The sequence below is a fragment of the Ursus maritimus genome, unplaced genomic scaffold (assembly GCF_017311325.1).
Source record: "Ursus maritimus isolate PB19 unplaced genomic scaffold, ASM1731132v1 scaffold_3, whole genome shotgun sequence".
Lineage (NCBI taxonomy): Eukaryota > Metazoa > Chordata > Mammalia > Carnivora > Ursidae > Ursus > Ursus maritimus.
In genome coordinates this window covers 22,856,278-22,883,736 of record NW_024425563.1, presented here as the reverse complement: position 1 = coordinate 22,883,736, position 27,459 = coordinate 22,856,278, and the positions used below count along the sequence as shown (strand labels likewise).

Sequence of the window (27,459 nt, the reverse complement as noted above, 5' to 3'; positions counted from 1 at the left end):
CAGCAGTAAGTCTGTAATAAAGTTGTTAACATTACTTCACATGGCCTAGCAATGTTAATCAAAATTAATTTGATAAATCCAAATGGCCTTACAAATTTCCCTAATGAGAAGCACAGGATTTACCTGCGTTACAATGACAGGTGACAAGTCTTTCAAGTTCTGGATATGGGTTAGTAATGAGTCCCGTAAAGAGGCATGAGAGTCTGTGGGGAGCTCATAAAATGAGGTCTGAATCTTCATTTTCATGGTCTGTGCAGCAAAGTAGCATGATTCCACATCCTGTCGGATCTGTAACAATTGGTCTGAAATCTCCCATGCATGAACCTGGAAGCAGACCAGACAAAAATTTCTTAAATACCATTGTACTAAGTAATTTTAATGTTACACCTCAATACACATAAAGACGTATGTAGATCAAACTATAATAAACACCTGACAAGCTAAATTACCCACTAATTCAGGCAATACCTCAAACTATGTATTTATAGGCCCTGTTCAACATATTACCTAAATCCTTCCGACTCATTCTAGGAAGGCATGAGAGTTATCAATCAGATCAATAGATCTAATCTTGCTGATTAGAACCATTAATTGTGTAGGGGGGAGAGTATGAAGAAAAAAGCCCCAAAAGCTCCTACTAAAACTAAAATGTCACTGTATAACTTCCGACCCTATCTATAGGTTGGATGTTTCTCTTCCACTTAAAATAAATAAGCTTTCGTTCACTTTGAGAATTGAATCTGAGAACCATTTTAATGTATCTATAAATAGGTCTCAGTGGGCCTACATTTCAATCTTTAGTTCCGTTTAGCAGAAAAACCATCTCACTCCAAATGAATATTTCACATACTTCTATTATTTTCTAACATATTTATGTTTGGCAAAGTACTATATATACACAACACTAAAATCATTTTCACAGGAGAAAATAAACGCATCTATGGGAATAATAATGGAATGAAAGCATAGGATTTGGTTTCTAACAGCTAGTCACAGTTATAAGAGTTCTATTTTGAAAGATAACTTTGGGAACAAAGTTGTGCAGTACACAGCAACTAATTAACAACTGATTAATTTTAATCCAATTCTACCAAACTGCCTCTTCTTGGGAGAAGGCTAAAACAGGTTGGTAATAATGAACTGAAAAAATTTTTTCAATCTCAATTTAGAAGCAGAAGCAATTGTGGAAGGAGATGACACAGATTCACCTAGTCAATTTCTTATGAAGCTAGAGCACTTCACAAGTAATAATGATTCTTCAAGATCTTTCCAAAGAGAAACAGGTAGAATAAATGGCCTGTACAAGTTCCCAAAGTAAACTGAAAATAGAGACCCTGAAGTTCATTAGAGGTTTATTAACATAAAACTTACCTTTCAATCTAATAAGATGGTGGAAAATAAGCATAAAACATTGTCACACAAAAAATCTTCCAGCCACTTAAGTTTTTAGCTATTTAGTATCTAACCAGTAACTCAAGCACATCTGTAGTTTAATATGCCATCAAAATATATTTTGCTCAAACTGGTATTTTATAATCTAGTTTTTTGGTGGTTGTTTTTTTTAAAGTAAGCTCTATACCCAACGTGGGGCTTGAACTTAGGACCCTGAGATCACAGGTCGCATGCTCTACCAACTGAGCCAGCCAGGCGCCTCTCAAACTGTTATTTTAAAAAAAATAATAGCAAAAAGATTCTATGAAACCTTGGAAACTCCATAAATGCCCTCATAAAAACATAGCAGTTAACGAGCAAAACTAAAGCACTATGGGCATTTACAACAAAACCAGGTATTATCTAATTATGTCTAAGAACCCCAAAATTTAAGTGGTTGGGGACAAACCAGTGACATCTGTAAGACCTGTGTAGTTTCAGCTTCAGTAAAAGCAGAAGCAGAGGAAAACAACAGAATATCTAATGGATGTAAGGGCAGAGGAACACCAGAAGAGCCCAAAAGTATTCAATGGAAAGAACAGAGAGACAATTTGAGGACTGAAAATAGAAGAGGTTTTGTCTGATCTGAAAGGAGGTGAGTAGAAAAGGTTGAGTGGAAGAGGCCTACATAAAATCTAAGGAGATGGTACAGCCTAGCTTCTATAAATTCTTGAAATGGAAGGACAGGACTCCAAACTGAGGACAGAATCCTGTTTACAGAATCAAAATTATACAGGATAAGTAAAACAGAGACAAAGGAAGCAAAGGAGAAGGTAACGAAAGTAGGAAATCTTAGAGAAATCAAACCACATTTGTAAATAGTATCAGAAAACAACAGAAAAGGAAGTTCTTTTAAGATGAAAATACTCCCCTCAGCCATGCCTCCTAAAGTTCAGAAAGACTAATTTCACACACAAAAAAATAAGCAATTGAGGCCAAATGGCATATATAGCTATAGAGGGGGAAAGAAAATAATGAACGGAGTAACATCTCTATAAGAAAAGCAGGCCCAAAACATTTAAAAAACTAGTTTATCAGGGCACCTGGGTGGCTCAGTCATTAAGCCTTCGGCTCAGGGCGTGATCCCAGGGTCTCGGGATCGAGCCTCCCATCATGCTCCCTGCTCTGCTGGGAGCCTGCTTCTTCCTCTCCCACTCCCCCTACTTGTGTTCCCTCTCTTGCTGGCTGTCTCTCTCTCTGTCAAATAAATAAAATCTTAAAAACAAAACAAAACTAGTTTATAAGAAAAACAGAGATACTGTATATCCATCTAAATAAATTGGGCATGATAACATTAAACAATTGCTGAATCTAAAACAAACAAACAAGTCTAAAGTACAAAGGACATAGAAGCCAACCCAAAAGAGCTCAATGGCCAAAGATAAAAAACCTAGTGTAAGAAAATGAATTATGATAGTATTGGATTATAAACTAAAAAATAAAGCAAATGCCCATGAGTCCATACTGTGAACAATGACCAAATAACTAACTGCAGAGAAGTTTTTTGTAAAATATACGAAATCATTTTTACAGAAAAATGCTTAGTTAATAAAGGTAAGAAGAAATGAGAAAAATAGACAATTACTATTTCAACACCACAGTAATAATTGCTACAGGCAATATTCATGGATAGGGGATAAAATTAGCAGGTGAACTTAAAAAAAACCAGGATTTATCAAAGTGATTCCCCAAAATATTTATTGGTCTAATACATGTCCACAAATTCTTGGACAATTACTGTGTAAGAACTCAGATTTCTCTCAAGCAGAGAAAGACAACTATCATATGATTTCTCTCATCTATGGAACATAAGAACTAGGATGATCAGTAGGGGAAGAAAGGAATAAAGAAAGGGGGGGTAATCAGAAGGGGGAATGAAACATGAGAGACTACGGACTATGAGAAACAAACTGAGGGCCACAGAGGGGAGGTGGGTGGGGGAATGGGATAGGCCGGTGATGGGTAGTAAGGAGGGCACGTATTGCATGGTGCACTGGGTGTTATACACAACTAATGAATCATCGAGCCTTACATCGGAAACCCGGGATGTACTGTATGGTGACTAACATAATATAATAAAAAATCATTATAAAAAAAAAAAAAAAGAAGAACTCAGATTTCTCTACTGGAGAGACAATGTAAAGAGACCTAAGACTACAGGGAGAGCAAGAGGAGCACAGCTAAGTCCAGACTTCCAGCCATTTCTATCAGAGTGTCAGGCATGTAAATGAAGCCATCTTAGAACCTCCAGGCCAGCCCATCCACGAAACGTCATGGAGCAGAATATTATCATCCACAGAGCCCTGCTCGAATCTGTGACCTACAAAACTGTGAGATACAATGAAATGATTTTTGTTTTTGTTTTTTAATTTTTTTAAGTAGGCTCCACACCCAATGTGGGGCTTGAGCTCACAACCCTGAGATCAAGAGTCGCATGCTCTACTGGCTGAGCCAGCTAGGAGCCCCCGAAACAATTTTTGTTTTAAGTCACTAAGTTTTAAGGTAATTTGTTTCACAGTAGATCTTAAGAACAACCAACCAGGGGCACTTGGGTGGCGCAGTCATTAAGCGTCTGCCTTCGGCTCAGGGCGTGATCCCAGCATTCTGGGATCGAGCCCCACATCAGACTCCTCCACTAGGAGCCCGCTTCTCCCTCTCCCACTCCCCCTGCTTGTGTTCCCTCTCTCGCTGGCTGTCTCTGTCAAATAAATAAAATAAAATAAAATAAAATCTTTAAAAAAAAATAAAAAACAAAAAACAAAACAAAAAAAACCCCAAGCAACCAAATATTATGTGCATCCTGACAAAAGAACAGGATACCACAATGACAAGAGGATCAAACTTGTGTCTCATCAAACATCTGGATCCAGCTGGCAATTTGCAGGAAATACAGAGACTAGAGCTGCATCATAACTATGTAATCGGCAAAATCCTCAATGTAGAATAATAACTCAATAGGTCATATGACCCAGATTCCTCAACAGTTAATCTATAGAGAGAGAACCTACAGATTAAAAGACAATCAAAAGGCGTATTTTTAAAAACAACAAGACTAAAAACTATAAAGAAACACAAAGAAAGGATTACTATGAAAGGACAGTGGTTACTTTTAGGGAGAGGGAAGCAGTTATGTCAAACAGAGCAAGGAAGACTTCGGGAATGGCCAGAAAAGTTCTCTTTCTTGATTTGGGTGGTAGCGATAAGGACACCCACATACAGTAATTAACCAAGTTATACATTTGTTCCATCCCATTTTCCAAATCTGTGTTTAAAAAACAAAAAAGAAGAACAGAACAACAAAAAACTCCAATACTGCTTGTTAAAACTGAACTAGCATAATGTCTTTCTCCCACGTGAAATCTGTCAACCTGCCAGGTCAGGACTCTGGTGAAAAAGTTCCTGACTGCACCATGCCAAGTTGTGCTTTAATCTGAATAGCAGAAACTAGCAAAAATTCCAATTGTATAATTCCAGGTTATCTATATTTCTGATTTAAATGTTTCTACCTCTTTAAAAGTAGAGATCTAGGGGCGCACCTGGGTGGCTCAGTTGGTTAAGCATGTGCCTTCAGCTCAGGTCACAATCCCAGGGTCCTGGGATTGAGCCCTGAAATCGGGCTCCCTGCTCAGCAGGGAGTCAGCTTCTCCCTCACTCTCTCCCACTATGTGCACACCCCCCAAAATAAATAAAGAAATCTTTAAAAAATAAAAATAAAATTAGAGATCTCAAAAAGGAAAGACAGACCAAAAGTCAAAACAAAAGCCCATTTCCTTCTGGACTGTTAAACTTGAGGGTGGGGATGCAAAGATTTATTTTTTATTTTAGATTTTTAAAAAAGTAATCTCTACACCCAATGTAGGGCTCAAACTCACAAACCAAAGATCAAGAGTCACATACTCTTCTGACTGAGACAGCCAGGTGCCCCAAAAGTAACACATTCTTAAAACAAACAATAAAACAAGGGAAACTGAAAATATCTTAACATAAACAAAAATGGAAACACAATAAACCAAAGTTTATGAGATGCAGCAAAAGCAGCATTTAGAGGGAAATGCATAGCCATACACATTTATGTTAAAAAAAAAATCTCAGATCAACAACCTAACTTTATGCCTTAAGGAAGCAGAAAAAGAACAAACTAAACTGAAAGCTAGCATAAGGAAGAAAACAATAAAAACTGGAGCAAAGATAAATAAAATAGAGAACAGAAAAACAAATATTTGATTCTCTCTCTCTTTTTTAAAGATTTTATTTATTTATTTGACAGAGATAGAGACAGCCAGCAAGAGAGGGAACACAAGCAGGGGGAGTGGGAGAGGAAGAAGCAGGCTCCCAGCAGAGGAGCCTGATGTGGGGCTCGATCCCAGAATGCTGGGATCACGCCCTGAGCCGAAGGTGCACGCTTAATGACTGAGCCACCCAGGCACCCCAAAGACTTGATTCTTTGAAAAGATTAAAAAAAAAATTTTTTTTGCCAAACCTTTAGCTATATTAACTAAGAAAAAAGAAATGAAAGTGGGGACTTATTATCAATTTTACAGAAATTAAAAAAAAAGATTATAAGAAATACTACGAACAACAGTATACCAACAAACTGGACACTCTAGATGAAATGGACAAACTGCCAGAAACATACACTATACCAAGACTGAATCAAGAAGAAATAGAAAATGTAAATAGACTCTACTGCTTTAACTAGTAAAAATATTGAATCAAAACCTCCCAATAAAGAAAAACCCAGGACCAGATGGCTTTACCAGTGTTTTCTACCAAACATTTAAAGACCAACTTTTCTCGCTGTTCCAAAAAACTGAAGAAGAGGAGAAAATGCTTCCTAATTTATTCTATGAAACCAGTACTACTGATACCAAAGCCAAAAATATTACAAGAAAACTACAGACCAACATCCCTTTAACATATTGATGAAAAAAAAAAACCCTCAACAACATGTGAGCAAACCAAATTCAACAGTACACTAAAGGATTATACACCATGACCAAGTGAGATTTACTCATGGAATGCATGGGTGGTTCAACAAAAAAAAAATTTTTTTAATGTAATATACCACACATTAAAAGAATGAAGGGGAAAAAAGACAAACATCTCAACTGATGCAGGAAAAGCATTTGACAAAATGTAACACCCTTTCATGACAAAGACACTCAACAAACTAGGAAAAGAAGAAAACTATCTCAACATAAAAAAAGACTATACATGAAAAACCCACAATGAGCACCTTATTCAATGTCACTGACAGCTTCTCAAAACTCTAAGAGCAGGCACAAGACAAGGATGCCCACTTTTGCCACTTAAATTCAACACAGCATTGGAAGTTCTTATTGGAAGTTCCAGCCAAAGCAATTAACCAAGAAAAAGAAATAAAAGGTATTCAAATTGGACAGGAAGGGGTAAAATGATGGTTATTCACATATGACATGATCTTATATGTAGAAAACCCTAAAGACTTCCAAAAAACCCGTTAGAACTAATAGATGAATTCAGGAAAGTTGCAAAATACAAAATCAACACCCCAAAATTAGTTTTTATACATCAATAATGAACAATTTGAAAAGGAAATTAAGAAAGCAATTGCATTTACAACAGCATCAAAAAAGAACAGAATACTCAGGAATAAAAGAGGCAAAAAGACTTGTATACTGAAAACTACACAACACGGGGCACCTGGGTGGCTAAGACAGTTAAGCCTCTACCTTCGGCTCAGGTTGTGATCCTGGGATCAAGCTCCACATCAGGCTCCCTGCTCAGTGGGAAGCCTGCTTCACCCTCTCCTCCCTGGTTGTGCTCTTTTTTGCTATCTCTGTGGCTATCTGTCTCTCTCAAATAAATAAATAAAATCTTTAAAAAGAACTACAAAACATTCTGAAAGAAGTTAAAGATGACATCAATAAATGGGAAAATATCCTGTGTTAAAGGACTGGAAGACTTACTATTGTTGTCAATACTATCCAAAGTGATCTACAGATTCAATGCAAACCCTATCAAAATCCCAATAATGTTTCTTTCAGAAACAAAAAAGTCCATCAGAAAATGCATATGGAGGGGGGCACCCAGGTGGCTTTGTCAGCTGGGCGTCCGACTCTTGATTTGGCGTGGGTGGTAGTCTCAGGGTCGTGAGATCGACCTCTATGTCAGGCTCCCCACTCGGCAGGGAGTCTGCTTGAAATTCTCTCTCCCCCTCTGCCTCTACCCCCCCCCCATTCTCACTCTCCAAAAAAATAAATAAATCTTGAAAAAAAAAGAAAAGAAAATCCATATGGAGGGGCACCTGGGTGGCTCAGTCAGTTAAGCATCTGACTCTTGATCTCAGCTCAGGACTTGATATCAGGGTCATGAGTTCAAGACCCGTGTTTCACTACTCAAAATAAAATAATATAAAATGAACATAACTGAACATACTTTATAATGAACATATTTTATAATAAAATAAAACAAAATAAAGAAAAAGAAATAAAAAAGAAAATCCATATGGAATCTCAAGAACCCCCAAATAGCCAAAACAATCTTTAAAAAGAACAAAGTTGGAGGTCTCACATTTCCCAATTTCAAAATTTACTACAAAACCAGAATAATCGAAACAGTATGGTACTGGCATAAAGACAGATATATGGACCAATGGAACAAAAAGAGAGCCTAGACATAAACCCTCACAAATATAGCGAAATGATACTCGACAAGGGTGCCAAAACTACACAATGGGGATAGAAGAATCTCTTCAAACAGTGTTGGGAAAACTAGATATTCACATACAAAAGAAAGGGGGACCTATGTACAAAATTAACTCAAAACACATGAAGACCTAAATGTAAGACCTGAAAACTATAACTCTCAAAAGAAAACATGGGGGGGAGGGATCATGACACTGAATTTGATGGTGAATTCATGGATGTGACACTAAAAGCACAGGAAACAAAAGCAAAAATAGACAAAAGGGACAATATCAAACTTTGGAACTTTCACACAGCAAAAGAAATAATCAACAGAGTGGAAAAGCAACCTATGGAATGGGAGAGACTATTTGCAAAGCATATTTCTGATAAGGGATTAATATCTGGAATATATAAAGAACTCCTACAAGTCAAAACAAAAAACCAAGTAGCCCAATTTTAAAATGGACAAAGGATTTAAAAAGGTATTTCTTGAACAAGGATATAAAAATGGCCAACAAGCATACAAAACAGATGCTCAACATCACTAGTCATCAGGGAAATGTAAAATCAAAACCACAGTCAGATATCACTTTACACTTGTTAAATGGCCACTATCAAAAGGAAAAAAAACAGAAAGTAAGTGTTGGAAAGAATGTGGAGATGTTGGAACTCTTGTGCACTGCTATGAAACAGTACAGCCACTATGGTAAACAGTATGGAAGTTCCTCAAAAAAATTAAAAACAAGAATTACCATACGATCCAGCATTCCACTTCTGGGTATATATCCAAAAGAACTGAAAACAGAATCTTGAAAAGGTATTTACATACCCACATACACTGCAGCATTATTCACAAAAATAGCCAAAAGTTGAAAACTCATATGTATACATGGCAATGGAATATTAGTCCTAAAAAATAAGGAAGTACCATTACATACTAAGACACGGGTAAACCTTGAGGACATTATGTTTTGTTTTGCCTTTTTTTTTTTTTTTTTTTTTTTGAGGACATCATGGTAAATGAAGTCAGTCACAAAAAGGCAAATACTGCATTATTTCACTTATATGAAGTATCTAAAGTAGTCAAACTCAGGGCTGGGATGAGGGTATGGCGGGATGTTTTTCAGCAGGTGTAGAATTTCAGTTATGTAGAATGGGGGGAGAGAGTTCAAGGGATCTCTTACACAACAATGTACACGTGGTTGACAATATTGTACTGTTCCCTTAGAAACTGCTGAGAGGATAAATTCATGTTATGTGTTTTTTGCCACAATAAAAAAAGTGAGGTACTGGCATTAAGACAGACACAAGACCAACAGAATTGAAAAGAGAATCCAGAAATAAATCCTTGCATACACAGTCAAATGATTTTCAACAAGGACAACAGAACCCTTATTTTACATCATACACAAAAATTAACCCCAGAAGGATCACAAACTAAATGTAAGATCTAAAACTATAAAACTCTTAGAAGAAGAAAACATTAAGGGAAAAGCTTCATGAATATTAGATTTGGCAATGATTCTTGCATCAAAAGAACATGGAACAAAGGTAAAAATAGATAAACTGGGCTGTATCAAAATTCAAAACTTCTACTTATCACCAAAGACTTGAGAAGTATAAAAAGGCCACCCACAGAATGGGAAAAGTATTTGCAAATGATAAATCTGATAATGGATTCATACCCAAAATGTTTAAAGAACTCCTATAACTCAACAACAAAAAAACCCTCAAACAATCCAACCAAAAAATGGGCAAAGGCCTGAACAGACATTTCTCCCAAAAGATATACAAATGGCCAATAAACACACAAAAATATGCTCAACATCAATAATCATTAGGGAAACGTGAAACAAAACCACAATGAGACAGCACTTCACTCTCATTAGGATAGCTACTATCAAGAAAACACAAAATACTGTTGAGGATGTAGAGAAACTGGAAAACTGCATTGCTGACGAGAATTGAAAATCATACAGTCACTATGGAAAACAGCATGGCGGTTCCTCAAAAAATTAAAAATAAAATTACCGTGTGATGCAGCAATCCTGCTTCTGAGTATATACCCAAAGTAGGAACTCAGATATTTATTTTTTTTTAAGATTTTATTTATTTATTTGACAGAGAGAGACAGCCAGCAAGAGAGGGAACACAAGCAGGGGGAGTGGGAGAGGAAGAAGCAGGCTCATAGCAGAGGAGCCTGATGTGGGGCTCGATCCCATAACGCCGGGATCACGCCCTGAGCCGAAGGCAGACGCTTAACGACTGAGCCACCCAGGCGCCCCAGGAACTCAGATATTTATACACCAATGTTCACAGCAGCATATTTCAAAATAGCCAAAAGCTGAAAACAACTCAAATGCTAACTGAAAGAAGAATGGATAAACAAAATGTGGTACATACATACAATGATTATTATTCAGCCTTAAGAAGGAAGTACCATTACATGCTATAACACGGATGAACCTTGAGAACATTACACTAAGTGAAATAAACCAGACACAAAAGGACAAATACTGTATGATTTCACTAATATGAAGTACCAAGAGTAGTCAAATTCATAGAAAACAAAGTTAGAATTTTGATTGCCAGGCACTGGAATTGAAGTGAGGAAAATGGGGAGAGTTACTGTTTGATGGGTACAGAGTTTCAGTTGAAGATGAAAAGTTCTGGAGGACTGTGGTGATGGTGGTACATGAATGTGAATGTATTTAGTGCCGCTAAATGTACACTTTAAAGTTGTTAAAATGGGGGCCCCTGGGTGGTGCAGTCGGTTGAGCAACCAATTCTTGGTTTCAGCTCAGGTCATCTCAAGGTCCTGGGATCGAGCCCCACACTGGGCTCTAAGCTCAGCAAGGAGTCTGCTAAAGTTTCTCTCCCCCTCTCCCTAAGCCCCTCCCCATGACCACATGCACATGCTCTCTCCCTCTCAAATAAATAAATCTTTAAAAATAAATAAGATAAAATAGTTTAAAACGGTAAATTTTGGGGCGCCTGGGTAGCTCAGTCGGTTAAGTGTCTGCCTTTGGCTCAGGTCATGATCCCGGGGTCCTGAAATCGAGCCCCCCCCCATGGGGTTCCCTGTTCATCCAGGAGCCTGCTTCTCCCTCTGCTCCTCTCCCCTGCTGTGCTCTCTCACTCTCTCTGTCAAATAAATAAATAAAATCTTTTAAAAATTAATTAATTTTAAAAATGGTAAATTCTATGTTACGTACATTTTACCACCAAAAGAAAGAAAGAAACACAGTTTAAAATCTGCTCAATCCCTTAAAGGGATTTGGTCCTATTATAAAGACCTGCAAGAAGCAAAAGAAATCATGTCAGGGGGAAAACATCATTTATCATCCCTTCGATTTTTCATAAACAATATACCCAATATCAAACAAAAGACTAAATAACAACAACAACAAAGAGAAAAGAAACAGACAACAGAAAATAATGTACCTAGATAATGGAATGAGGACTAACACAACTATGATGTCTTAACTGAAGTGAAAAAACTTAACTAAATCACCAATAATGAAACAAAGTTTTATACTATTCCTGATGTGTTTCACTGAAAACGAATTACCAACCATGTAGTGTTCCTCCAAAAAATGTTTTACCTGAATGAAATCATGAGAAAATGATGAGATAAATCCAAATACTGGGGCATATTAAATACAGAAAAAAATGGGCTTAGATTTTTTTTTTAATGTCACTATCTTAAAAGAAAAACAGAAATACCCTGAAAAATTAAGAAGACCAACTACAAACAATGCATTTCCCTTAAATGGATCCTGGATTAGGAAAAACAAAAAAAGTTAAAAGCTCCTGGAAAATCTGAATATAGGCCGTATATTAGATAATACCATATGTCAAAGTTAAATTTCTAGGGAGTAACAATGGTTTTAGTTTAGTTTAGAAAAATGTCCCAGTCCTTACAAGAAATATGTCAGTGTTTAGGGGTACAGCATTATAAGGTCTTCAATTTACTTCCAAAAGGTTAAAAAAATACAGTCAGAAAAGGACAGAAAGAGAAAGACAGAGAGAAGCAAATGAAACACTGTCAAATTGAGGCGAAGGGTATATCAGTGCTCACTCTACAGTTCTTTCAAGTTATGAACTTTTCAAAATAATCAGTTGGGAAAAAATTAAGTAGCTGATTAATATATTTAAGGGATTAGGAGACAAACTGGAGAACATCTATTAAGAAATATAATCCATAAGAAAGAATCAAATGGAAATTCTAAAACTGAAAAATATAGTAACCGAAATTAAGAACCAAATGGAAGGGTTAAAACTGCAAATCATACAATTGAAGAAAAGATTACTATGCTAGAAACAGATCAAAAGAAAATAAGACCGAAGCACAAAATCAAAAAAGACAGAAGGGAAAGAATGGGAAGAATCCAAGTGACATGTGGGACACACTGAAAAACTTTAACATACATATAATTGAAATTCTAGATGGAAAAGAAAAAAATTGGGCGGAAGCACTACAGATAATGGCTGAGAAATTTCCAAAGTGGTAAAAGACACCAACCCAAGACTTAAGAAGCTCTACAAACGCTAAGGACAGAAAAACCAGACCTAGGCACATCATAACAACACCGTTAAGAAGCCAAAAAGGAGGGGTGCCTGGGTGGCTCAGTTGTTAAGCGTCTGCCTTTGATTCAGGTCATGATCCCAGGGTTCTGGGATCGAGCCCTGCATTAGGCTCCCTGCTCCACTGGGAGCCTGCTTCTTCCTCTCCCACTCCCCCTGCTTGTGCTCCCTCTCTTGCTGGCTGTCTCTCTGTCAAATAAATAAATAAAATCTTAAAAAAAAAAAAAAAAGCCAAAAAGGAGGGGCACCTGCATAATGCAGTCGGTTAAATCTCCCAACTCCTGGTTTCAGCTCAGGTCATGATCTCCGCGTCATGAGATCAAGTCCTGCGTTGGGCTCCGCACTCAGTGTGGAATCTGGTTAAGACTCTCTCTGCACCCTCACCGCTGTACGCACACATGTGTGCATGCTCTCTCTCCCAAATAATAAATCTTAAAAAAAATTTTTAAGGGCCAAAGAGGAAAATCTAAAGGACAGAGAAAAGAGAAAAAACAACTCAAAACATATTACCTTTAAAAGAACAACAATTAGACTGATAGCTGGCTTGTCAACATTAACAATGGGAACCAGTATCTTCAACGTACTGAAAGAAAATAACTACCAATCGGTTATTTTATACCAACCCTTCCAAAATGCAGCAAAATTAAGACATTTTAAGACCATAAAGAAAGGGGTGCCTGGCTGACTCAGTTGGTAGACTATCTGATTCTTGATCTTGGGGTCATGAGTTCAAGCCACACATTGGGTCTAGTGCTTACTTCCTTACCTGCTTGTTTGCTTGATTTGCTTACTTACTTACTAACTAAATAACATAAATAAATAAATATATAAATAAATAAATAAATAAATAAATAAATAAAAGAATGCATGAATGAAAAATTTAAGAAATAATAATAAAAGAGAAGAAGACAGTTTATAACCAACATACCCAAAAAGAAGAAAATACTAAAGGGTATTCTTCATGGTAAAGGAAAATAATTCTGGATGGAAACATGGAAATAGGAAGAAATGAAGAGTAATGGAAAAGTTAAGTATGTGAGTAAATCTTTATGGACACTGACTATATATAGTAATATCATCTTGTGGGGTTTAAAACATGAATAAAAATATCTGAGAGGAGGGATGCCTGGGTGGCTCAATTGGTTAAGTGTCTGCCTTTGGCTCAGATCATGATCCCAGGATCCTGGGATCAAGTTCCACATCAGGCTCCTTGCTCGGCGGGGAACCTGCTTCTCCCTCTGCCTGCCGCTCCCCCTGCTTTTGTGTGTGTGTGTGTGTGTGTGTGTGCACTCTCTCTGACAATAAATAAATAAAATCTTTAAAAAATACCTGAGAGGAGTTCTATATCTAAGATCTACCAAGTCGGAATGAACACCGCTTTTGAGTTAACAATAAACAAAAGCAAATAAACTACAAAATAACTTCTTAAAATGCATCAGAAAGCTCAGGTCCCAGCATAATCAAGTAGACTGAAATCTAAAGACAGACCTCTAAGGCGACAGGAGGCAAGCACTGGCTCATCTGTGGCATAACAAGTGAGGAAAAGACACAGGGCACCACATAACCAAGTAATAAAAATTCTGCTAAAATTATGAACAAATTGATAAAAGCTGAGTATGGACTAGCATGAACATATAAAACCCCTGGGACTCCCAGACACAAGCGGACTTCACAACCACCTACAGGCTCCTCTCCACAGACCTCCCCCAGACACTCAGGACAAAGACTGGAGCTAGGGCAAAAGACCAGAGAAAACCTCCTTTGGTAGTAGGATCCTGGACAGGAACCCTCAACCGCACAGAAGGCACAAAAAGCTGACCAGCTCCTCTCCCTTCCTGAACAAAAGCCTCAAGCTGTGTGGGGGCAGCAAATCCTGTCACCCTCACCACACAGGCTAAGACCTATTGCTGTTACAGACTAACAGAAGTCTCCTTACACCGAGGGAATCCTGCACGAGACCTACCAGATGCAAGGCCAAGCAAGAATGCCACAGGAGAGCGAGGCCAGGATCACTGAGAAAGCCCCACCACTGAGAACGGCAGCACTGGAACTAAGACTATGGTAGACTGGGGCAAGAGAGAACATTCCTGGCCCCCTTTCCCCCACACAAATAACCACCAAACACATCATATTCAAACTCCTGAAACACAGAGATAAGAAGAAAATATTGGAGGCGGGAATCTTTTTACATTGGCTCTATTAACAGCTCAACCACAGAACTTTGTACTATAATTACCTAGGCCTTTGTTCATCTTTTCTAACAACTGTAACTATCTCTACATCTCACAAACTCCTTTGGCCTTATGAAGTACAAGTGTATTTTAAATTACTAAATATGAAGCAAAATCACAAGATACTATCATTTCCTAAGTCTGTAACACCTCTTTGCTTTTCCAGTCATGAAAAGCCCATCCTTCTACTACACAGCTAGATACTTAGGGATTGGGAATCAGCTCTAAGAACAGAATCCAAAATGGTTAGAGAGAGAAAGGGCAACAGAGAATAAGCAAATCAGGTCTTTACAGATAAAGAAAACAAAGGCCCTGAGAGGATGAGAGACATTTTTCATTCAGAATCCTCATTTGTAGAACTTCACATGCCTTACACAGATGGAGCCTTGGTTTTGTTTTATTTTAAATATATATTTTGTTTTAGCAGTGAGAAGAAGCTCAATAATTTCCTAGCTAAAATCTGAAGATTTAGACTTTTCAGAAAAATTTCAGTGAAGAGAACCTTAAAATCTCCCTAAAATGGGGATCTTCTGGAATGAGCTTACTTTAAAATATTACCAGTATTTCTGAAATAGGAAAAAAGTACTTAACTCCAAGCAACTAAATCACATATAAAACTTGTATCTTTTAATGCTCATTATATAGTTAACTAGGGTTTTTTTGTTTTTTAACTAAACTAAAATAGAGATGGCAGCTAATGAATTTCCTAGGATACTTCTTTGACAAACTGGTCGAAAAACTCCCAAATTGCTCTTTATGCAAATGTATCAGGTAGAACCAAAGTGAAAGAGCTGTCCTCTCATTTTAACCATCCTTATTTATCTCGATGCTGCCTCACCCACTGGTCAAATGCACCTCTCTTTTCAAATACTTGTCTTTTAGAGTAAGAATAAAATATAAGAGTGATCTCTAAAGAAACCTGGCAAACTTAAATATCACAGCTACTAAAGTAGACTGTCAATGAAAAATTACTTGGGATGACACGGCCAGTATGATATATTAAGGGGTCATAATTTATCACTTTATTTTGAATTCTAGGAGGGTTTAAGAATTGTTGACATCCAAAAACAAGTAATCTTATTTTGGTCACTGAATCATAAAGATAATGCAACCAAATCCTGGTACCCTAGACACTACAGTACACTGCTCATTGTACTTCCCCTCTGCTAAGCTGCAGAAAGAAGAAAAGGAAGGAAGGAAATGGGATTCTTGACAAGGAGAGAATAAAGCACTTACACTTCATAGGACTTTCTAGCCACAGATGCCAGGTGCTACCCACTGAAATCCAGGCTTGGACTAAGCTCCACATTTCTGAAAGGACCATCTCAACCGAAGCCTGGGGCTCAGAGTCAGCAGGAGGAAGCTGCAGCTCCCACCAGCAGCACATTTCAAAGAGGCTGCAACAAGAGAACATTTTCCATTTAAGCATCTAATTCCAGTCTTCCATTTCACAAAGCAGTAGCAGAACAGACCTTTATATCAGTCTTTTCAAAAGATATTTCCATGACTATGTGATGAATATGAAGCAGGCTATGGCCCAGCAATCCTTTCAGTAACTTACTCTAAGTCTTTCATTGTACTTCACAGCAGATCCTAAAAGTACTTGCCCTTTCCTTTTCTTTAATGGTGCTCCGTTGCTCCAAGATTCACTTCTACACTAACAGTTCTAAAACTGCCGAATCAACCTAAATCACTGAGCAGGCGGGCTGTCAACAATGCAAGCACACACCCAGATAGGAGCCTAAGGATTCATTAGCTGCCAAGAATGGGAAGCGGATTAAGGCTGCTAGTTAATCCTACAAAAAACTCCTCAAATTAAGCAGAATTACTTAAAATACTTCACTGAGGACAGAAGAGCTCTGGCAAATAGAAAATGAGGTTCTGGAAATACAAATATTTCAGTGAAATTTGAAAAGTAACATAAAAGTGTCAGGTTGCTGTACTTTTTTAAGCATTTCAATTAGTAAGTAATATATTTATTAAATACTTTTAAAGATTTACAGTGCATTGGGGGAGGAGACTAAGAGAGTGAAAAGAACAAAACAAAACCCCCCAAAAACTATCAGTCCAAGAACACAAAGCTTTAGACATATACCCTATAACAACGTGGTAAAGAGCTAGAAAACCAGAATTTCCCAAATCAAGAAAAAATCATTCCCATGAGACAGATTAAAAAAAAAAAAAAAGCCTAATTTACCTGAAACAGAGAAAGTAACTTTTTTTTTTTTTTTTTAAGATTTTATTTATTTATTTGACAGAGAGAGACAGCCAGCGAGAGAGGGAACACAAGCAGGGGGAGCGAGAGAGAAAGAAGCAGGCTCCTAGCGGGAGAGCCTGACGTGGGGCTCGATCCCAGAACTCCAGGATCACGCCCTGAGCCGAAGGCAAACGCTTAACGACTGAGCCACTCAGGCGCTCCCAGAGAAAGTAACTTTTTAAGTTGGTCAACTATCTTAAGCCTTTGTATCTAATCTTTTATGAGAATTTTCCAAACTTACGACAAGCTGCCAGGTCTGTCACGAGTTACTTGCTGATGATTCTCTTTGGAGGGAAAGAAAATGGTCTGAAGGAATATTAAGAAAAACATAACTATGGGGCCTAAAAGATAACCATTACTACCTAAAAATGGTATTTTTCAAAATAACTTGTTTTGTAAGATGGCTTGAAATGCAGAAACCATGATGAAATGAACTTAGCTAAAACGTTCACAGCAGTGGTAAGTAAACAGCTCCCATCTCCAGCAGCAGAGTATAAATGAAAAAGAGTCAAATAAAGTCCCCCCAGCAGGCTCCCATACCCATAGAATACCCTTGTGTGCATTAAATAACTTTTCTAGAAGTAAAAAGGCTCATTTATAGAGACAAATTCAGCCAACTTAAACATTTTCACAGCCATCTCCATAATAACTAAATAATTAAAAGGGAGATACTATTTCCCTTATGTGAAGGAAGAGATTCCTAGCTAAAAATAATTCTTTAAAGGATCACAAGCTATTCAAAGTCCACAAGAAATTTCCAAACACTCTTCAAGCCAACTTTCAGAAGACTGTAGCACCCATATGCACTGTTCTATCTTGATTTCAATGAAAGGAATCAGTAAGACCAAATAACAGCACTGAACCCTGTGGCCTCCTCAGTTTCTGATGAGATCCCCATGTTTCTGGGACAAGCATTTTCAAACAATCCTAAGTCCTAATGAACTCTGTCAAATGAAATTTGGCTCAAATTTGTGACTGTCAGTCACACATAATATGATACTGAGAAATTGTGCCAAAATATTTTCATGACAAGTGTAAAAAATCCCTATCCAAGTTTAAAATCCTCAATAACCGAAGTACGTGAATGTTAACCTCAAGAATGGCCCTGAAAAAAGATAAATAAATCTGGATCCATAAAATCAACTTTGTTTGGTAGTGACTGAAGCACGCATTCCTTGGTAATCACGTTGCTTGCTGTGGGCCTTACTAATTATACTAGGCAGTTCTATTTTAAAAGAAGAAAATACCAAGCTTGAAACCATTTGAAACAAAGCCGAGGTAAGTACTTCCTAAAAGTAAAAAATATAGAAAACTTATTTCTTTTAATCACTGGTCTCTATTCCTGCCCATCTGAGCCAAGTTTTATAACAACTCATACAAACCAGAAGAATGAGAATATTATCAGACATATTAAGCATATGTTAACACTGTGCTGAAGATTCAAGTTTTTCAATCTTATAGGAATGTGAAATGTCTAGCTTAAAGTATTGTAAAAAAAAAAAAAAGCACTGAAGTGTTAGAAAACTCTGAATCCTTATATAAAAAACATGTACATTTTCAGTTCTAATTCCAAGTATATTCTTTTGTTATGGGGCTACTTAAATAGTATTATACTATGGCTGAAACAGAAAACAATGAATACAGAGGAAAAACTGAAAAGAACTGTGCTATGGGCTTGAGAAAAAAAGAAGTAAAACACATAATGTAAACTCCATTAACAGAAAATTTCTTACCAAAAGAAAAAAAACACATGTATAATATTGTCATTTTGGAAACTCTACCAGAAAGGAAAATTAAGTCAGTATTTTTTTAAAAATTTTTAAAGATTTTATTTATTTATTTGACAGAGAGAGACAGCCAGCGAGAGGGAACACAAGCAGAGGGGAGTGGGAGAGGAAGAAGCAGGCTCCCAGCGCATCAGGGATCCCGATGCGGGGCTTGATCCCAGGACCCTGGGATCATGACCTGAGCCAAAGGCAGACGCTTAGAGAGTGAGCCACCCAGGCACCCCTAAGTCAGTATTTTTAAGAGTTCTGGATGCCAAACACTACAAAGCATTCCCCTTTAGCAGCACTATGAACTTCCAATAAAGAGAAATAAAGCTTCTATCTGAGACTTCACCTGTACAGCAGTAAAATACTCTCTGGTAGTATTTCAGTACCAGGGTACAAGCAAGAAAAATACAGGAGAGGTAATCCGAGCAATCTTGACTTCCCATGAATTAAATTTGTTTTTAAGTTCAACAGAGCTTAAAATTCTCTAAAATCTGGAAAACAGTATGGCGCTTCCTCAAAAAAACAAACAAACAAAAGCAGAATTACTGTATGACCAGTAATTCCCTTTCTGGATATATACTCAAAAGAACTGAAAGCAGGGACTCCAAAAGGTATTTGTATGCCCATGCTCATAACAGCATTATTTGCATTAGCCGAAAGGTAGAAGCAGCCTGAGTGTTCACTGACAGATGCGTGGATAAACAAAATGTGGTACATACATTATTATTCAGCCTTAAAAGAGGATGAAATACTGACAAATGATACACCATGGATGAACCCTGAGGACATTATGCTATGTGAATAAGCCAGTCCAAAAGTTCAAATACTGTATGATTCCATTTATATGAGGTACCTAGAGTAGTGAAATTCACAGAGATAGAAGCAGGCTGCTAGGGGCTGGGGGACGGGGAGGGAAAAATGGGGAGTTAACTACGTTTAATAGGTAGAGTTTCAGTTTTACAAGATGAGAAAGTTTGGAGATGGATGGTGGTGATGGATGTACAACAACATGAATGTACTTAAACCCGTTAATCGGTACACTTTAAAATGGTTAAATGGTGAATTTTATGTTATGTACATTTCACCGCAATTTTAAAAAAGGAATGAACATGAATGAACCTTAAAGACATATGCTAAGTGAAATAAACAAGACACAAAAGTACAAATAGTATATGATTCTACTTATATAAGGTACCTGGAATAGTCAAATTCATAGACAAAAAAGTAGAAAAAGTGCTGCCGGGGCTGGAGAGGAGAGGGAATGGAGAGTTATAATTTAATGGGTACAGAGTTTTAGTCCGGGAAGATGAAAAAGTTCTAGAGACCAGTGGTGGTGACGGCTACACAACAACATGAATGTTCTTAACGCCACTGAACTGTATACCTAAAAATGGTTATTTATGTTAAGAATATTTTACAATAAAAAAAAATCGATGCAATCTATTTTTCCATTTCCCTTACAGACATCAGTGCAACCAACATGAAAAAAAAAATGAAGAACTATGTGGAAAGTTTTGGAAGAAAACTGTATTATAATTAGAAAATGCAGCACTGCCCTGATAATTTTATATCCTGAATCGCACTACCAACTCTGGTCCAAGGGCTGGGAAGACAAGAAATAAATTAATCCAAACATGGATGAATGCCACCGGCTAACAGACTACCATGCCAACATAAATACCATCACAAATTCTCATTCATAGTCTCCAATGCACCAAAGACATGAATTGTCCATATCTGCACTAAGACTTGGAATGTGGCAAATAAGGAACAGATTTTAACTTTCATTTAATTTTAATTAATTAAAGTAGCCACAATAGCCATCTGGCTAATGGCTACCATATTAGATGATACAGCCAGATTCTTAAACTCTGGAATAAAGGTCTCTGGTTTGTATCGTTTATGTTTCCATTTTCCAGCAAACCAAGCCATACAGTATTCCTGTTCGTTGAATTAACTGATCCACAGAATTTGTAGATGAACACTTCTTTTTTCTAGAAGGCTGTCCTTTCAAAAGCATGTCATGTTTTAAGAGTCACTTACTGGAGGATAAAAGCATAAGCATAAAAAAAGCCCAGATTTTCAGACAAGTCAGGTCAATAACCGCAATTGCTAAAAGAAAAACCAAAGACCCTAGGTTTTTAGAACTAGGCTAAAGAACCAAGAAATTCCGGAGAGGAAGATTATTAAGAAAGAAATCTGAAGCTGAAATTCCATGACCCACGGCTTTCCTGACAGGATATTTAGAAGAAAATTCCCAAGGGTATGTGACAAACCAAACATGACAATGTCAACTTAGTCCATCAGAGCATGATTTCATATGACATATGCTTTTTATGATTTCATCATTCCTTTTCAGTTTCCAGACTTAACTATAAAATTTTTGAGCTAATCTCTGACCCACAGATTGTCTCTATAAAAGTAGTCTCCTTATAATCTAAGTTACAAACTTAGAACAAATGTGTAGCATAATTCATTAGCTGTATAAAGAGACAGTCTTTCCTTCTATAGCTTTCTACACTATCTACTCGTTTGGGTTACCAGAAGCGGACAAAGTATTCAGAACAGTTCACTGTTAGATAGGCTTCCTTTAAGATCTGTCTCAAAATAACCTGCTTTATTTTAAAACATTTTGGGTATCAGTGATACCCACCTATCACATAAATCAAAACCATGGCTGTAGGTTGCTTCCAAGAATTTTGTCAGAAAAAGTTTCGAGTAATGAATATAGATTCTTCGGCAAATGGCTGTTCTATATAAATATTAGAGAAAGAGAAAAGATGCTAACTCATAGCATGGACTAAACTGTATCTAAATTATATACCCTTAAACCAAATCTATTGTCACCAGGTCATCAGAGCTCTACTAAATGACGTTAAGATTAGTAAAGAGTGTTGGAGGGAAGTGATACATTTTTTTCAAAATGTATATTCTTCAAAATGGTTTTCAAACAAACCAAGCAAACTCGTTCCTTAACAACAAACTTGAAATTAAAACACTATGCCTGTTACTACACTAGAATAGACTTCTAGTCTGTACCTAGTGACTACTTTGAGAAAGCCTTTTTGAGTCAGAAAGTTCCTCTCCCTTCCTGTACCTAAGTCTTTCAAAGAATAAAATGAGGACAATATAAATTTATCTCACAATGGTTGTGTTTTTTTCCCCTAAAGGTTTTAATTATTTATTTGAAAAGAGTGAGAGAGAGCACAAGTGGGAGGGAGAGGGAGAAGCAGACTCCCTGCTGAGCAGGGAGCCCGACAAGGGACTTGATCCCAGGACCCTGAGATCATGACCTGAGCTGAAGGCAGGCACTTAACGGATTGAGCCACCCAGATGCCCCTCATAAAGGTTGCTTTTTTAAAAAAGGATGGAAAGACTGAAAACAGAACATCACAGAGGCTGCATAATATTATTTTCAGCTACCCGTGGGTATGGTAGAGAGAGGCAGCAAAAATAAATGAAATTCATAAAAACGAATTTGAGATATCCAACTATCCCTTCAGAGATGCCTACAAGTAACTATTCATTCAACACACATTTTTTTTAAGACTTTATTTATTTCTGAGAGAGAGAGAGCACAAGCAGGGGAAGGAGCAGTGGGAGAGGGACAAGCAGACTGAGCACAGAGCCTGATGTGAGGCCCTGAGATCATGACATGAGCAGAAACCAAGAGTCAAACACTTAACCCACTAAGCCGCTACCCAGGTACCCCTCAACACACATTTTTAAGAACCTGTGTGTCGGGCATCTTGATCACTGCTTTCTTAATAACCATTAAATTATTCCTTCAACTGTATCATATAAACAAATAAAATGACTCTACAGTCTAGGAGGGGGAACAAAACAGATTTTTGAAAAGGTAAAAAAAATTACAAATGCAGTTATGTAAAGTGCTCCAGGTGTTCAGTGGAGGCAGAAATGATTTTCATTTGAAGAGAATCAGTTAAGACTTCAAGGAGAAAGAACTTAGGCTGGGCTTTGAAAAGATGGGTTAGTTTCTTCATTTGAAGACTGGGAAAGAGTAAAAGCACAGAGGTATGAAAAAATTAAAGAAATAACAAAATTGGACAGAGGAAGCACTCCCTACCACCTCCACTCTCCCTCCCCACCATAACCATTTGCTTACTATGGGAAACACTACAGCTGTATGAATGCTGATGGGAAGGACCCAGTAGAGGGAGTCTGAAGATGCTACTGACAGACAGGATAACCAAAAGATCAAGGTGCCTAAGAATTCAGAAAAGGAGATGCAGAGCACCCAGACCTAAGAGGAGAAGGGAGACACGGTTGGCTACACCTATGCTGAAGTTTTACCAAATCAGAGGTGAAGGGCTGATGGTACAGTGTATTTAAGAAAATTACTAGAATGATAGATCTTGTAATCCAAATTAGACAGAAGTAAAGATAAGACCTAATGAAGAAACAATAGGAGCCAGTCAACTGAATACGGTTTTGATGAAATTCAAGAACTAATTCAGGGATTTGTTTAACACATTTGTTTGCTCACAGGTCTCTTCCAAAAATCCACTAAAATCGAAGTAAAGAGATTTTTAAAAATTGGGGGGGGGGGGAGTGCCAAAAAGGACAAAAAGAATGGAAACATGACTGATATCAACAAAACTGTGAAAATTAGAATGCTAATAGAGGAGTTAACGGTCTTAGCAGGTCTGAAAAAGTTGAAGGAAGGACAGGATGAGAAAGCGGAAGCCAAGGGTGCAAAATGATTCACTCTGCGAAATCCCAGTTACGCTCATGAATTTAAAGTACCAGGTACATCTGAAGGCAGAGGCACAGGAGGAACAAAAACACAAAGGAGTGGGTTCAAAATCTGTATAAGCAGTTACACTGAGACTTTCCTCCTGAGTGGCCAGGGTACTATCCTCCCACCATCACAGAAGACTCAAGATTTACTTTGGAAAGATTGACACAGAGGGACTCTGGACTGTTGGCCAAAAGACTCACCTAAGGACAAGAATACCATACTGAAATTAGATTAAATTAAAGCCTACAAATTAGTGGTAAGATCCATCCCCTGGTTCATTCTCTCACCTGCCACTGGCAGCCCCATTTATGTCCAGAAGATTGCTCTCAGGGGCGCCTGGGTGGCACAGCAGTTAGGCGTCTGCCTTCGGCTCAGGGCATGATCCCGGCGTTATGGGATCGAGCCCCACATCAGGCTCCTCCGCTATGAGCCTGCTTCTTCCTCTCCAACTCCCCCTGCTTGTGTTCCTTCTCTCGCTGGCTGTCTATCAAATAAATAAATAAAATCTTAAAAAAAAAAAAAAAAACAACCCCCCAGAAGATTGCTCTCAGGATAAAAGTGGTCCAAGAAAAAAAGACCAACAGAAATACGAGAAGGGGGGCGCCTGGGTGGCTCATGGGCGCCTGGGTGGCTCAGTTGTTAAACGTCTGCCTTCAGCTCAGGGCGTGATCCCGGCATTCTGGGATCAAGCCCCACATCGGGCTCCTCCGCTGGAAGCCTGCTTCTTCCTCTCCCACTCCCCCTGCTTGTGTTCCCTCTCTCGCTGGCTGTCTCTATCTCTGTCAAATAAATACATAAAATCTTTAAAAAAGAAAAAAAAAAATACGAGAAGGGGTAAAGGTTCCCTTCTCAACTAGCCATCAAATGGGGGAGCAATCCAAGAAAAGATCATGGGATCCAGGATTCAATGCATCTGACATAAGAAAGAGAATGTAATTCCCTAGGAGTGTTGAACAGAGACCCCAGGACAATAATTATTCAAGAAATCTAGAGAATAACAAGGTCAGATTGGAGAAGGAAGATGGAGAACTCTAGGGAGAGGTTTCCTTCTACCAAAAAAAATAGGAAAGAGATTACCAATCTGAACATACTAAGAGGATATTTATATACTCACAGAGAATTTTGAACAAATTAAAGATATACAGAAAATGAAGCAAATGTGAAAAAAAAAAAAAGAGAAAAAGGTAATGACTACCACCAGAAAAAAAAAGTTGCACAAAAAAGGAAAAATCACCACGTTATATATACTACGCGGCTCACAATGTATCTTGTGTGTATTTAACCAAAACTGATATAACTATGTTAGAGAGATGCAACAGAAGAAAAGGTGGAGGGAGCCCAAATCCTCATCTTTCATAGAAGAAAGTCTAAACATAACTGCTCTTTTACATCCTAGGCCTTCTTCTTGTAGTTTCCATTTTATAACTTTTTAAAGTTTTAAAAGTTTCTTTTAAAATATTTTAAGTTTAGGGATGCCTGGGTGGCTCAGTTGATTAAGTGTCTCTCTTCGGCTCAGGTCATGATCCCAGAGTCCTGGGATCAAGTCCCACATCCGGCTCCCTGCTCAGTGGGGAGCCTGCTTCTCCCTCTCCCTGCTGCTCTCCGTGCTTGTGTGCTGTCTCTCGTTTTCTCTCTCTCTGGCAAATAAATAAATAAAATCTTTAATAAATAAATAAACAAAATAAAATATTTTAAGTTTAAAAAATGTAACTATGTAATTTTTTTTTTTTTAATTGAGAGAGGGAGCGTGTGACTGAGAGGTTGAGGGGCTAGGAGAGAGAGAACCTTAAGCAGGCTCCACACCCAGGGCAGAGCCCCACACAGGGGCTGGATCTCATGACCCTGAGATCATGACTTGAGCCGAAATCAAGAGCCAGATGCTTAACCAACCGAGCCACCCAAGAGCCCCAGAATTTTTTAATTTTGATAGAAATTAAAATTATAGATTTCAAAAAACACCTACTATATGAGGTTACTTGAATCCTTAAGCCAGAAAACTGGAAGAGTGGGTTGTGATCAGAGTAGATATGTGAGTTAATGATGTGGGAGGCTGGTGACTTTTTTTTAAAGTAGGCTCCAAACCCAGAGTGGAGCCCCATGTGGAGCCCAACGTGGGTTTTTTTTTTTTTTTTTTTAAGATTTTATTTATTTATTTGACAGAGACAGAGACAGTCAGCGAGAGAAGGAACACAAGCAGGGGGAGTGGGAGAGGAAGAAGCAGGCTCATAGCTGAAGAGCCTGATGTGAGGCTCGATCCCGTAACACCGGGATCACGCCCTGAGCCGAAGGCAGCTGTGCCACCCAGGCGCCCCCCCAACGTGGGTTTTAAACTCATGACCCTGAGATAAAGACCTGACCTTAACCAACTGAGCCAGTCAGGCACCCCCTGCTTTTATTTTAAGTAAACTCTATACCAACATGGGTCTTCGACTCACGCCTGCAAGATAAAGAGCCATGTACTCTACCAACTGAGCCAGACAGGCACCCCAGGCTGGTGACTTTTAATATTGACAAGATTCAGGGTGTGACTGTGTGACCATGTGGCTGAGTTAGTGACTTGAGGGGATGGTGACTTTTTAGTAATGAAAAGCTCCAAGATGTGACAGTGTGACCATGTGGCTGAGAAAAGGAAGTAAAGGAATTAAGGGGCTGAAATGTCAGCTAAACTGTGAATCCTGATGCTGAAGTTGCCTAAAAATGATGTGGGAATGTGCTAGATGTTTTCCAGGTTCACTTTTCCACCCTTCCCTACTGCTCTTTGCCCCAGTATGCTGACCTATATGGACTGTATCAACAGGTTCTGGTGTCCCCTAGCTTTTGGTTGGGTTTGCCCAAAGAAGAATCCCAGGAGTTTAGGGGAAGAAGGTCAATATATTTATTCCTCCAGCCCCCACCCTGAAAAATCACCTCCTGATGATTGTGTCCCTTCAAATGAAAACTGCCACTCTTTTCAAGGCAGCATAACTCCACACTTTCCTTCAGAGTTCAAGTAACCACTCCCTCTCCTATTCCTTCCTGCCTATGGATGTTATCAACTTGGCTACAGGCTCCTACACTATCTCTTGTGGTACCACATTATACCAGCATTTTCATAAACAATACTTTTATAAAATAAACCCTCCTTGAATTATTCTATTACAAGTGTGCCATCTGTTCCTGTTGGGACCCTTACTGTAAGCAGTAATAATTGATGGAAGGTTGTAACAGAGAGTAGTGGAAAGTAAGAAGAGTGACTACCATTTAAATGACAATTACTAACATATTTTAAACTCTGGGTTCCTAGAACTTTTCTAAGCGCTTTACAAATATTAACTCACTGAGTCATCACAAATATGCTATGTGGCAAGAAGAGATTTTTGTCTGGTTCATTTCCATATACCAAAGCCTAGCACAGTTGCTGGTACATGGCAGGCACTCAAATATTAATTTAAAATACACACATAACCAAGTTTAGTAGGGAAGAGATGACTTTCAGTATGATGTATGAGATTTCTAACTCCCCCCAAAATAAACACTAAATAAGAGCATATGTGAATTATTTTCTTGTGTGGCCTACAGTGAGTCTTATTCCTTTATCTTTTCCCACGACGTTATCCAGAACTTGGGGTCCCCAAAATTTTAAACGTAACATCTAAAGCCAAAGTTGCAAAATTTTAAATAGTACGCACCTGCAGCCCAGAGGCTCATTTAAAAGGGCAGAGCACCTTTAAGTATCAGTTATTGGTTTTAAAAAAGAAAGGGGAAAGAG

At 38.0% G+C, this 27,459-nt stretch overlaps 1 protein-coding gene across 3 annotated transcripts in view; it reads right to left on the bottom strand.

Moving 5' to 3' along the window:
- The window catches only part of TNPO3 (transportin 3), an 82,416-nt gene that overhangs the window by 53,502 nt on the left and 1,455 nt on the right, over positions 1-27,459 (bottom strand). For 2 of the 3 annotated variants that reach the window (XM_008705864.2, XM_008705863.2), the window contains exon 2: positions 124-324. In XM_008705864.2, coding sequence (XP_008704086.1) covers positions 124-324 — 201 coding nt within the window. Of the gene's footprint in view, positions 1-123; positions 325-16,153; positions 16,315-27,459 lie in introns of all 3 variants that reach the window. The other variant, XM_040644021.1, reaches the window with a different exon arrangement.